The sequence below is a fragment of the Hydra vulgaris genome, chromosome 02, assembly GCF_038396675.1.
Source record: "Hydra vulgaris chromosome 02, alternate assembly HydraT2T_AEP".
Taxonomy (NCBI): domain Eukaryota; kingdom Metazoa; phylum Cnidaria; class Hydrozoa; order Anthoathecata; family Hydridae; genus Hydra; species Hydra vulgaris.
The window spans coordinates 39,101,001-39,115,766 of NC_088921.1; the positions used below are offsets into that span (position 1 = coordinate 39,101,001).

Below are 14,766 nucleotides of genomic sequence, written 5' to 3' on the forward strand. Positions count from 1 at the left end.
ATCAGTGAAGCTTTTGCTAAAGTAATTCAAATTTTATATAATGATATTTTTAATTAAATTTTTTACCCTGTCAGGTAAGTTATTTCCCAAAATGAATTTTGAATATATATAATAATATGTGCAAAAAAAATTTTCAAAATAATTTGACCATTAAGTTTTTATCTTCAAAAAGTTATAATATACTTTAAAAAAATTATAAAATAATTTGCCTAATAGAGTATATAAATTGCTGTCTATTTTTTTTTTTTTTGTTGAGCGGTCTTTTAAGTTCTACACAACTTTAGAAACATTTAGTTAAAACACGTTTTAAAGTTGGGCTTAAGTCACCCCATTTTACAATTATTTTTTTGTTCCTCATTTTTGTTTGTTTTTTATTAAAATTTTAATAAAAATTTTCATAAGGTCGAAAACGAAAGCAACATGTTGAAAAAGACCTTGACTAATCTTGATTCAAAGATTCGAGAACTTGAATATATTATTCAAGAAAAACACATCAAGATATCACGACTTGAAGAAGAGGTTGCTCATTTACAAGATAAAATTATTCATATGGAAAGCGTACACGGCAAAGAACTTAGCGCACAAAAAGAAAGGGTATGTTTTTTAAGTATAGTATATAATCTGTAAGCTAAAATGCAGAATAGAGCTGTAGCCTAGATTCCCTTTAAAATCCCTAAAAAAAGGTGTGGTCTAGGTATTGTCTCAAAAAAATACAGGTAAAAAAAATATTATAAGTTAGATAAATTTTTATAAAGTAACTGTAAAAACTATATCTCCTAATTTTTATTTTTAAAATTTAATATTTCTTATAACACAATAGATGGAAATGCTAAGTACGGCGGCAGCGACAGAAAAATCACGATATCTCAGGGAGTTAAATGACCTTAGAGATCAGTTATCTGTTGCTAGTGCGTCCAGTGATAGAGATAGTGCTTTAAAAGATAAAGTTTTTCATGACGCAAAAGCAGAGGTTATAAATCTCAACAAAAAGGTCGGATTTGTTTTTTGGTCCAATTTTTATGATGCTATGTTTATTTTAACTTTTTACTTTTTTTAAAATATTAGGACAAAATAAGAAATTTAACTTGAATTTAGAATTTATTGGCAAACAGATAAATATCCGGTATTTGTTTATATAGCATAAAATTGAACCTCCGGTTTTGTTTACTTATTTTTCAACTAAAAGGTTATTTCCTGTTATTAATTTTCTGCAATAACAGTATTATTAATTCTGTATTTTTATTTCATACATATTTTTTAAATAAACAACGGATGTTTGATTTTTTGTTACTTTTATATATGCATTCACCAATTAGATATAAGATATGTTTTGTTTCCATGGTGATTAAAGTTTTTGTCCATTGTAACGATATTTGATGAGTTTCATGGAATCATCTGTGATGAAGTCCTTCTATCAGATTCATAAAAAATGTTTATATTTTTACATATTTTTAATGTTTGTTAAACCTGTACTTTTTTGTGTTTTGTTTCAGTGTGTTCGTTCTTTGTTTCCACTGGTGACGGCTACTGGTTGTCAATCGTAACGTTACTTTTTTTATTGTCAGAATAATTGACGTAACTATTCAACGACACGCAAATTACTCAGCACTTTTATATTTATTCAAATAATATTTTAATTTTTTTTGCAATAATATTAGTTGGTTTTTTGTTTGTTTATTTTTATCTAATTATAATTAGGACTCAATTAGTTTGAAACGATTTAAAAAGTTTTATTTTTAACATAGCCTAAGCGTTTATTATTAAACGCTGGTTTTAATGCACTAGACATTTTTTTTAAAATGTTATACAATAATTTTTATGAGATTGACCGTGTGGTACAAAAATGCCATCACATAATACAACATGGTAACATTTCTGTAATAATTTTTTATTTCATCGTTTAGATAGAAGAGAAAACGCGGCGAAATCGTTATTTAGAAGAGGCTCTGAAAGCTGCAGAAGATAAACTGGTCGAGATAACTAAACAAAAAAACGAATTCGATTGTGAACTGAGACAACTCAGACAAATGATGAACGAAAAAGGATCAGAAGAGGTTTTCTTTTTTTTCTTTTTTTTATGTTTTTTTAAAAGACCTTTTTGTGACCTTCTTTTTTTTCTTGTATCCGTTTTGTGTGTGTTCTTTTGCAATATATATATATTTTTTTTAAGAAGAGGGCTGTAGAAACTAAGTCATTGCGTTCAGATACGTTGGTCAATGAACTTTATTTGGAAAACGCTGAGCTTATGAAACAGCTCGCTAACGCTGAAAGTAACCAATACAAAGCTGAAAAAGAAGCTAGACAATTAAGCGATCAAAAACGTGCATTGCAGCGTGTTATCTCAAAGTTATGTGGCGCTAACGGAATATCCAATCTTACTTAAAATTTGTTTGTAGGTAGCAAAAAAGAAAGGCTTGTTAGTTTTTTTTAGATCTTCTAGCAGTACCATTTTGCAGCTTTACATTTCATCAAAATTTGGGTCATAAGGCCAACAAATTGACTTTCCGATATCTTTTATGAAAAATGCAATTTGCAGGTGTGACCACGATTTCTCGTAAATATGTATGATAACAATATCTGAAAAGATTTTTATGATAAAAATTTATTGAGGACGTGTAAGGCAATTCTGTAGAAAGGATATACGATAAAGATGTGATAAAAGTATGGTAAAATATAGTTGTTGCATGATAAAAAGTTATTAAAAATTTCTATGACATGGTTTAGAAAAAAGATATGATTAAAAGTTTATAAATATTCATTATAAACAATTGTCGAAAAGATGTAGAATGAAGATTTGCCAAAAAGAACTTAAAAATTTCTTTTAGAAATTAAAAAATTATTTTGTAGAAATAGCAATTAGTTTTGTAAATAATTTTATTTATGATTGTGTATCGATAAATATATATATATATATATATATATATATATATATATATATATATATATATATATATATATATATATATATATATATATATATATATATATATATATATATATATATATATATTGGCACACATACAAATAGAAAATATAAGTTATATTATATATATATATATATAAATGCAAAAAATATATTGTAACAAATGTTAGTTTCTATTTTTAGAATTTTATTTATGAAATAAATCAATAGAATTTTTTTTATTAAATGACTTTTTAAATTTTTTTTTGTTAAATCATATTTGAGAATTTTATACTTTAAACAGTAACACAAGTTTTGAATTAATTGGAAAATGATCATTATTATCAACCTGACTAAAAGCAACTACTTTACAACAAAAATATATCCTTCCATACCAGTCAAACACTGTTTAGATTTAAAAAAAGACTACAACATCGTTATAACTTTGCTCCAAAAGATCAATTACGATTGCTACAACTGAGATGCGTGTGGAGATTTAAAATGAGCTTGGTTTTCTTCTTAAAATCCGAGAAGGATTTACCGAGTATTCTTGTTTCTTGTGTCCGGTAGACAGCAACAACACTGTAAACGCTGTTTCAAAAACGAAGAGAATAATCTGAAAGAAAAGGATCTACGGTGTTAAGAGTATTGTTGTAATAACTGTGAAAAAAGTTCTTATATTTCCGCCTTATCTCAAATTAGGCTTGATCAAATATATTGTAAAGCCACTAGATGCAAAATATTTAATAAAATCAAATCAATTTTTTTTAAACCCAAGTTACACCTGGTTTTTTTTCTGAACCAAAGAGAAACGGGTGTTTGCATCAATATGACGAAAGTAAAATGACAAAGAAAGAAAAAAACCCGAGCTGCATTCAAACACAATAATTGGAAGATGGCCTTCAAAATATCACCCAAACTGCATTACTTACACCATTATCTTGAATTCCGTCTAAATCTAGAAGCTGTTTGTGAAAAGCTGAAAGTAAGATTTTACAAGTATAAGTTGTACCCATGAAGGAATGATGAAGCCATGATGGGTAATTATATCTAAAATGCGGTCTGTTTTGATGTCTCTACACACAAAGGACAAAAACGATTCAGTGTACATTTCTAAAGTCTGAAAGTCAATTTTCAGTTATAAGTAAACCTAGGAAGTCTCCGCAACTTCATAACTGTTATACAAAACCTGATATTAATGATTATTTGTTGAAAAATTTTTAGAGTTCATTTAAACAAATTAAAACTCTCGGCAGCAAGTTACAAAATTAGAGTAAACATCCCTTTGGTAGTTGCAGTGGTAAGAGCGCTAGCTTCAAAACCAAGAGGTTTGAGGTTCGATACCTGCTTTAGCCATATTTACAATATCGGTAAAGGAGGCAGCGTGAACTTCCTCGCTAAAAGTTGTTTTGCAGTGCTCTGTGACGAGCCCGTTTGATCATTAGAGAGCATCTTAGTAACGAAAATAAAAATCTTTTGTCAAAGCAAAAACCTCAAACTTTTTATTCTTTATTCAAAAACCTCAAACTTTTTATTCTCAAACTTTTTATTCTTTAAAAACAAACTTAGCATCTACAGGCCACTGTAAATATCTTTTAAACAATATTCGGCTTTTGGAAAGCTTTATTCTGGAAATGTCCTCAATTTCTTATTTACAGGTATTAAATTTTTTTATTTAAACAGAGCATACGACGCCCTCGGAATTTCAATTACACTTTAAATTTATGCTGTTATCAAGCACATACCTGAGTTTATTGACAATCAATCTGAAAAGCACTATATTATCTTTACTCTAAAAATAAAAACTCTACAAGTTTTTGGCAAGAGGTTTTGGCTTTTGGAGTAAGCAAGCACCTAAACAAGTTTTTGCAGATTTCATTAGGTTATGGGGAAAAGAATTTTATACGGGGAAAAGACATTTATAAATGAAATATGAGTCATTCAGAATGCTGTTAAAAACTAAAGAATTTTACAACTGCGTATTGCTTAAGACATTTCTGACAGTTTAGAGTGAATAACCAAAGGGGCAGATATTGCCTCAGCCCGTTCTTTTGAACACAGCTTTTCAAAAGACAAACTTTGTTTTAAAGATATCTACAGTGGTTTCCACTGAATTATTTTCCAGTGGTTTGTAGATTCTAAGTTTGTTTGACCAATCAAAATCGTTTTCAAAGAAAAAGAGGATTTGCTTTGAAAATAGATTTATACTTCGTAATTATCTAATTTATGGAAAATTAACATGTTATTAAAAAATTATTTTTGAATTGTTTTTGCTTAGCAATCACTCCAGTTCGCACTTATGCTAAAAATTTGCAAATTCTTTTGACGCACTTATGCCGTTTTGCACTTGAGCCAGTTTTTACGACTGCTTTGTACTTATGCTATTTCGCACTTCTGCAAGTTTGCACTTATGAAATTCGCGCTTATCCAGTCGTCCCCTTCAATAAAATTAAAAAAACTCACAACAGAACTACTAAGCTGCAGCCACTCCTACCATATGAAGAATGTTCAGCACAAGTTACAAAAACTGGTAGATTATTCTTTTCTTAATTTTTGTTTGCACACCGTTGTATCTTCCACTCATTGCTGAGGTAGTACTTTTTATCTCTTGGTTGAAATAGTTTGTAAGGTAGTTTAAAATTTTACAAATTACTTCAAGTTGTTTTTTTTTAAATTTAACGGAAGTAACTTTTCTTTATTAAATACATAACAAAGTAATGATATTTGACTATTAAATACTATTCATGTGTTTGTTTTATCAATATTTAATCTATCAAGTTTGAAGAAACATTTGTTGAATGATTATCAGAAATTACACTTAGCACATAACCATCTTTATGTAGAGACGTAATGTACTGACCAACATGCAACAGCAAGTCATTTACCATCAACTTTTACTTCGGGTGCAGCTTTTATAACAAAACTAAAATTTTTTAAAGAAGCAATCATTGATTTAAAGTAAAGATCATCGCGTCTTTATATTTCCTTTCCTTACTACTCCTATCATTCTATAACCTTGATATTGTGCTTCTTTCTGTAAATATATTTCATCCATCTTTATCAATTTTGTTTTGGTTTAATAAATAAATACAAACTTCATAGATTTCAATGGTTCTACTCCACATTTATTTTTTTAAAAGACTAAACGACGATAAAAAAAATTGTTTTAGCCAAAGTTAATGTACTTGTGCTGATGTATACCTTAGAAAAGCGAGTATCTCGCTTATTTTAAGATATACATATTATGATTTCGAGAATAATATAACATAAATAATTTTCGAGAATAATGTAGCATGCATAGATTCATCAACTATAGTTGTTTAAGTAACTTCTAAAATAGCTAAGCGTTGATAAATTTCTTTGAAAAATATATTTTTGTCGTTGTATATTTTGATTCTTCAATGTTAACATTATTTAAATCATTTGAACATTGAATTTCATCGTTGTTTATAATTATACTGCATTCATCATTATTACTTAATTAACGACGAACAGCGGTTTTTTACTCCTTAATGTAGTTGGATATACTGATGATGGTTACTGATGGTGGTGTTTTTTTAATTTAGGCAATTAATAGTTGGAACGAGGTTTGAATCCTAAATTAATGTTAATCTTTACCCTTTTTAAAACTTTTTTTTTTCAATACGTAAAGCATAAATAGACGAGTACAAACTGGGTTTCCGTGGTTTTTGATTGATAATTACATCCCACTGGTAGTTTAGTCAGTATTACTTTCCGGAAATTAAAAAGCGGATGCTTTTCAGGAATAAAACAGTTTGGCTCTCACTACTTTTGCCATTTTCTGACCTCCTTGAGGCACTGTGTGCCGCCTAGAATCGAATCTCAATTCGCCTCGGGCTACCTCATACTTGATTAGTTTTTAAACTTTTTTATTCCCCATACTAATTTTATAATTTTTGGTGCCCCAAGAAGATCTAACGGTTTTGTCACAGAGCATCGCGGAAGTGCATTTAACTAGGAAGCTCATGCCTTCTTCCTTACGTGATGTGAAAATATGTCCAGAGTTTGTTTCGAACCTGGATCTACTGCTTTTAAATCAAGCGCTCTAACCACTATTCCACGGCCGCTACTAACACGCAAGCACTCTATTTTGGTGGCAGTAATGACCTAACGGAGATTAACATTAAAAAAAATTTATAACGCAAAAAAAGAAACATCTTTCAGTATATTTATCATAATTCAGCGTTAGAATATTGCAATGAACTAAAAAGGAGGAAAAAATAATTACCCAGCCTAACTTACTTAATTAACCAAAACTACTTAGCTAGAGTGATAAGAAATTTTTTAATATAACATTTTAAATTAACGCTAAATAAGTTATATAAACAAGTGACAAAAAACTATTCAAATCAAAGGACTTAAATTTAAACTTTTTAATTTTCAATTAAAGCTCCTTGATTAAAATTAGGGTTTCTCAAACGAAATCCGTGGATATATCCCGAGAAATCACTCATATCAGGAACATAATTTTTTTTAACTTTACATATGATAACTGTTTGAACTAATTCGACCAAAAATAAGAAAAATATTATAGCATTTAGTCGTGTTTTATGTGTTCATATCTTATATTAAAACCTAGCACAGCTAGGTTTTAATATAAGATATCTTAAACTATCTAATTCAAGGAATCCATTGCAATTTGTAATGCGATGTTTTCTTTTTTCTCGTTATTATAAAATATGAGGAAAAAAAAAAAAAGATTTCCTGCGACAAAAACAGTAAGTTTGATTTTCAAACTTCTAAATTATTGAAAAGTTAAACTTTTTCTGTATTGAATTATTGAAATATTTAATAATTTTTGTATTTAAAAAACGGCAAATAAAGACATATAAAGTCATACGTAAGATAACATATATACGTAAGAAATATTTGTAACTTTACCTTAAGTTGTTTTACGATTCAATTTAGCTATACCATGTCAATTGTAAGTGGATTGAAAGCATGGCAGTATTTTTGTAAATCTGGCAAGAAAGCCAGATTTACAAAAATACTGCCAAGCAAGAAAAATCTGGCAAATCTGCAATTTGCAAAAAGTGCAATGTAAAGATAATGTGCAAAGGATTTTCGACAAGTGGGCTCCTTCGTCATATAAAAAAGATTTGGATTTAAATATGAAGCGTCTACCTGAAGATACTGGTTCGGAAATTAAAATTGTGCAAAAGAAAATCACATTGTTTGTTAAGCAGCAGACTATCGAGGAAATTGTGTCAATGCTAACAACCTTGGATGGCTTCTCAATAAATGTCATAACAAAAAGTGAATCCATTAATAAATTATTGTCTGAAAAAGGCATGTTATAACCAAAAAATCCATCCCATGTTATGAATATGATAAAAAAACAATATGAGTTACTGAGGTTTTAGATTGTGGATCTAGCCAAACAAACTGTGGTTTTAGAGATAACAAAAGAAATATCTAGCGGGTCACGATTTTCTTTATCGTTAGATGAATTCGTCTTTAAAAAATTGACGTTATTTAAACGTAAATTTACGCTTATTAGCAAAGTTTTGGAACCTGGGACTGACTCCAATAGCTGCATCACTTCCTGCTGAAAAAATTATTGATCTGGTTGAAAATAAACTGTCAGATTTCAATTTACCAATTAAAAAGCACACCATAGCTAGTGTCACTGACGTAGCATCCTTAATGAAAAAATTTGGACGGCTAAGTGGTATTGAACATCAGCTGTGTTATACCCACGGACTTCATTTGGCAGTATGTGATGTTCTTTACAAAAAGTCAGACTCTTCAGCAAAATATATTGAATTTGAATCGCAGTTTACGATTAGTTTGATGATGTATTTGACTGTAATGATGAGTCATACATCTCAACAGGCGTTACGTTTATTGATGATTTACAAAATAGCGTAAATATAGCTTTAACAATTCCGAAGGTTCGAAAAGTGGTTCGAATGTTCCGCAAACCACCTCTTAAAAATGACGTTTTACAAATCTACGTAGAATTTATGTTTCATAAAGTACTGAAGCTGATATTAGATGTCAAAACAAGGTGGAATAGTCTTGTTGCAATGCTAGAAAGGTTCCTTAAACTAAAAACGTGTATACTAAAAGCAATGATCGATTTAAAAGAAGTTCTGAATATGTCCAAAGATGAATATGCAGTTATTAACGCCATGACAATTTCTCAGCAACCAATAAAAGTTTGAATAGAAAGTCTTGGTAGAAGTAATGCTACTCTACTTGACACAGAAGGTTTAATGATACTCATCTTAGACGATTAGCGGAGAAATAAAACTTTGATAGCTAATAAACTGCTACAATCTGTTCAGCAGAGAATTTTTTTTTTTTTTTTTTTTTTTAATATTTTGCCGTTTAAAAATATTACAATAACCAATTATATTTTACAATTTTTACATTAGTAACGACAGGACTTCTCGAAGATCATGTGGATCTTGTCATGAAGCCCTTTACAATATATGGTTAATTTTTGATAAAAATACAATGTCTTAAGTGAAATAATAATAATAATACAACTTTATGCAAAAACATGTAAAAACCAAGATAAAATTTTAAAAAGCCAAGATTAAAAAATAAATAAAATATACAAAATAGAACAACAACGAATAAACAAACAAACAAAACAAAAAAACAATTAAAAGTAAATCAAAGTATTTTCAATTAAAAATATAATTCTTTTAAGTTTTTGTTTGAATGAGGCAAAAGTCAGTTGGGTAGAAAAATCAAAATTTGGTAAGACTATTTTGTTCCAGAGATAAGAAACAAAAAACTGGTCTTTGCTTTTATGGCAAAAAGGGGCAATAAGATTGTTATTAATTCGAAGATTATATTTGTTTTTAGGTTTCATACAATAAAGATTTTGTAATACGTTTGGCAACAAATTTTCTCTACATTTAAACATGAAACATAAAATGTTAAAGACATTTTGTTGATATACATTTAAAATATTCATTTCTTTAAAAAGTTGTTTCGTATGAAAAAACCGATTTTTAAAATTTATTGCGCGAGCTGCGTGTTTCTGATGAAGGTAAAGAGATTTTAGTTTTGTTCTATGAGTGCTTCCCCATATAATATTCGCGTAGTTTATATGACAATGTATAAATGAATAATATAATTGTGTTAACTGGTGTTTACATAATACATTTCTTGCTTTATAGAGAATTCCAATGCATTTAGCGATTTTATTGGAGGTATTATCAATATGATTTCTCCAAGATAGATTCTCATCAATATATACTCCAAGAAACTTAGTAACTTTTTCTCTTTTTATTATTATATTATCAATTAAAAGGTCTGGCATTATATGAGGCAGTTTCTGTTTTTTTGAAGGTGGATAAAAAAGTGTCCATTTAGTTTTTTCTATATTTAGAGACAATCTATTTTGTTTAAACCAAACAGATACTTTTTTTAATTCATTTGTCATATTGAATTAATTGAAGAACGAAGAAATGCCAATTTAATTGGACTACCAAAATTTTTAAACAACCCAATAAGTTATAATCAGGAATCAAATATCAACTCCAAACTAATCTTACCGTAAAACATGCATTAAAAGTAGCTAAAAAAAATTTACCTGGTTGTACATAGAGGATGCTAGGACTAGTTCATCAAATAATGAAATAGTTGAAGTGAGTCGTGATAAAAAAGCATGGTTTCTGACCCGTCAATACCTCAACCATTTGCTCCAAATTTATTAGGCAAAAATATTTTGACACTTAAACAAAAATGGGATATGACTATTTGTAATGTCAAACAAGTAGAAAAACCAGCTCTAGAAGACATTAGCAATTTAAAAAACCTCACAAAAGAAATCAAAATTTTTGAGGCAACTGGAAAGCGTAGCGAAAGTTTAGAGAGAATATACTCCACATTAATGACCATCAAGCCAACATCAATTGAGTCAGAAAGAGCTTTTTCTGCCGCGGGTCTATTTATGGGAAAAATTCGTTTACAATTTAGTGACTAATCAAACCGCTTGTTACCATATTAAAAATTAGTCCGGGAAAAATGTTACACACCGGGAATCCCGGGATGCTAAATTTACCGGAAATGAGAAACCCTAATTAAAATCGAAATCGGCAATTAAAATCGAAAACGAAAGAATCTTTACGGAAGTGGCAACAAAAAATCCATTGGACAAAGGTTAAACGACACTAAAGTTTTTAATAATCTTGAGATGCAAAAAAGTATAAAAAGCTACTGGAAAATATATTTAAGCCAATAATAACTAAATTTTTAGAAATTTATAATATAAATTTATGGCTTTTAAATGTGGTGAGTGTATTTTTTATTGTTTTTTTTGCTTCTAGTTCTATGAATATTAAACCTAACATTTGGTATTTAGATGATTATCTTCAAAAAGATGATAACTGGTTTAATCTAAAAGTAGTGTTTTTACCGATTATTTTCAATTTTTTGTTAACAATAGATTAAAATAAATCAAAAAATAAGAAAGTTTATCATAAAATCCAGACAGTATAGTTTTCTTAAATTATCAGATAAATGAAAATTTTGCACAGTTATCTCAGGATATAACAACAACAACAACGACAATAGTAGCAATATATTTACCAGTAAATATTGTACAAAGGTGTTAAATAACATAATACAGACTGAAAGGTTCACTCTTATATAGCCTGGCTAAAGTAAGTAGAGCGACCTTGTAAACAATACAAATTCATAAAGGACAAGGACAAGAAAAATAACAAGTTTCAAAAAATAAATACAAATAAAATAATGACGAATAAATGCAAACAAACCCAAAGAAAAGCAAAAAATAGAATAGAATATTTATACCTATAAGAATATATCACTATAACACTAATGGAAATTATTGTCATTTATTGAGTGAATTTAAGAAGAAGAATATAAGTTTTTTTTAGACTTTTTTTTAGTTCACAGAAATAAAGAGTATTTAGCTTACTTTGTAAGAAATTCCAGTCACTAATTGCAGAGTTTTTAAAGGAATATCTACCATAAAATTTTGTACCAAAAGCTTGAACACACAATCTGCCTCTTTTAGGCATCCAAGTCGATTGGGTATGAACATATATTATTGGAGTAAATCATTCTGTAAAGACAGAGGGCATCTTATCATTAATGCAACTGTGAATAAAAAGGCAGTTTTCAATTTTTATGCAGCTAGAAAAATCTATAAATTGGAGATACTTGAATAAATTTATTGTGTGAGAGTTATGCGGTAAAAATTTTTTATTTGTTTAGCTTTTTTCTAAAAAACGGAGAGGCGTTTCTTGATAGAAGAGCTTTGTCCACATGATAAACAACCATAAGTGAGATGTGAACTAAATAAGGCCAAATATATAGATTTTAATATATAATCAATATATCAAATATATAAATGTTTTTTTGTCAACAAGCTGTATAAGTTTAGAAAGAATTGCATTGGATCTGTTTAGTTTTATTTTTAAATGATTAATATGATCATTCCAAGTTAAAATTTCATCAATCTTCATTCCAAGATAGTTAGCACATTTTAGAGGGAAAAATTTTTTACAGTTTAATTTTATTTTAGATTGATAAGGAGGTTTTTTTAACCTTGGTTTGAAAATAATTAACTCAGTTTTACTTGTATTTAAAGAAATTTTGTTGGCATTTAACCAGTTGCAAAGTTTTTTAGATCATAGTTGACATATTTATTAATTTTATTGATTGACTTATTAAGATAGAGCAGGATTGTGTCATCAGCAAAGTGTTGGAAATGTTGGAATTTTATGGCTTTGAATAAATCATTTATATAGATAAAAAACAATAATGAAACCAGCACAGACCCTTAAGACACGCCAACAGTGGCATCACAAATATTAGAGTTCGATTCGTTGACAGACACAAATATTTTCTATTTGTAAGGAAAAGTTTAAACCTGAAATTTAAAACTCCACTTATACCATAGTAAGCTAGTTTTTTTAATAGAATTTTAATATCCACAGTATCAAAGGCTTTTTGAAGGTCTATTAAGATACTACAACCAAACAATCCTGTATCTAAAGCACTTCTAATATTTTCAGTCATACTTAAAAGTATAGACCCTGCTCTCAATATTTGAGAGCAGGGTCTATAGTTAGATACTAATAACTTTAAAATTTTTTTTAAAATAGGATTTTAGCAGTCTTTAAAATAACAGGAAAGAATCCCTTAGAGAATGAGATATTGAAAATATTTTACACAATAATTGAAATATCATTTCTAAGTAGTTTTAAGATATTTATTGGGATACTATTAGGACCAGATGACTTACAAGCATCTAGAGATTCAATAACCTTTATTTGACAACTATCTGTAGGCTTAGTAAAAAAGGAATTCGGTGAAGAGTTTAATAGATAATCAGTAAAGTGATTCTAGATAAAGGAATGTTTAATTGGATGTCCAAACCAACATTGGAAATATAGTTGTTAAAAGCATTACAGATGTCAATGGGATTAGTTAGGGTATTGTTGTTTTGGAGAATTATGGTTGGTGAAACTTGTGAAGTAGACTTAAGGTTGATAATATTAGCAATACCTTTCCATGTTGCTTTTATATTAAGTATATATTTTTTAAATAGTTTTTATAGTTTAATTTTTTCTTTAATTAATAATTGAAGTGTATTAGGGTACTTTTTGTAATCATTATAAAATACAGTTTTATTATCTGAATCCTTTATTGGTATATATTTTTAAAAGCTTATTTTTGTATTTAATCGAGAGTTTTAGATCATCAGAGATCCGTAGTTTTGTTTTGATTTTTATATCCATTTTAGTTAATCTTCTAAAAGGAGCATTAATATCGAGCAATTTATTTATAGGGTAATAGTTTTAAGAAGCAAGCTATTACAGTCATTCTCAGAAGACTCATTGGCAATTACATCATTAAAATCTTTTTTTAAATTCAGATAATACTGTCCAGTTTCTTTCATAAACAACTGGTTTTGACATTTGACAACAACTGCTCATGACATCTTAAAACGTTAGTTTTAAGATGTCATGAGCAATCAGAAATTGAGGGAGATGATCAGATGTTGTGAAATTACCTGCAGTAAAGTTATTTGATTTAAGGTTTGAAAATATGTTGTCTATTAATGTTTTAGATTTAGTCAAAGTCACTTAATTAAATCTATATTAAAATCACCTAGTAGAAATACAGTTTTATTTTCTTTAAAAGGTTTGTCAAAGTAATGGAAAAGTATAGAATGTATTAAAGTCATCTATTGTCATTAATGGATGCTTATATATACAACCAATAATATTATTAGATTTTTTTAGGGTTTATTAATTGAATAAAAACAGATTCTAGTTATTATGTTTGTAAACATGAAGTTATTTTTAGGTTTTTAAAATTAACTTCATGTTTATTTCTAGGTTTATATGCAATCTTATTATTAATGTGTAAGAGAGCACCTCCAGCTTGTGATTCTGTGGGTGTATGTTCATAACAGTAACCATTGAGGGAGATATTCATAGTTGGAACTTTGTTGTTAATTAATCTAGTTTCCGTTATTACAATAATATCGAATTCTAGTTGAGTTGATTTTAATAAATGTTCCCAGTCATGTGCTTTGAGAGGAAAGCAATATTTAGGTGAATAAGCTTAAAAGAATTTTTATCATTAGAAAGATGACTTAAACTACTGATATCACCGTAGAAGCTATTAAATGCTGATTTTATTTTATAATCAGCTTCATATGAGAGATTATTAAAGGTATCAGTAATAGATTTAAGATTTTTTTTCTTAATGCTATTTGAGCCACTAGTAATAGAATATGGTTGAATGGAAATATATCAGACAACTCTTACAAAACCTTCATCATTAGATTTTGAGTAACTGATTGTGCATTTCGTTAAGGTCATTACATTTTATGTGAACCCAAG

General features: G+C 28.4%; 2 protein-coding genes across 8 annotated transcripts in view; both read left to right on the forward strand.

Annotated features, from left to right (window-relative positions):
• LOC100200073 (ninein-like protein) overlaps positions 1-2,672 on the forward strand; it is a 45,797-nt gene extending 43,125 nt beyond the window's left edge. Inside the window, exons 17-20 of one of the 2 annotated variants that reach the window (XM_065790826.1) lie at positions 403-594; positions 821-991; positions 1,905-2,054; positions 2,171-2,672. In XM_065790826.1, coding sequence (XP_065646898.1) covers positions 403-594; positions 821-991; positions 1,905-2,054; positions 2,171-2,383 — 726 coding nt within the window. In that variant the 3' untranslated portion in view covers positions 2,384-2,672. The remainder of the gene's footprint in view (positions 1-402; positions 595-820; positions 992-1,904; positions 2,055-2,170) is intronic. The other variant, XM_065790827.1, reaches the window with a different exon arrangement.
• Positions 2,673-10,967: 8,295 nt separating this feature from the next.
• LOC100215579 (exonuclease mut-7 homolog) overlaps positions 10,968-14,766 on the forward strand; it is a 66,177-nt gene continuing 62,378 nt past the window's right edge. For 3 of the 6 annotated variants that reach the window (XM_065790829.1, XM_065790831.1, XM_065790832.1), the window contains exon 1: positions 10,983-11,176. In XM_065790829.1, coding sequence (XP_065646901.1) covers positions 11,161-11,176 — 16 coding nt within the window. In that variant the 5' untranslated portion in view covers positions 10,983-11,160. Of the gene's footprint in view, positions 11,177-14,766 lie in introns of all 6 variants that reach the window. The other 3 variants (XR_010636688.1, XR_010636689.1, XM_065790830.1) reach the window with 2 other exon arrangements.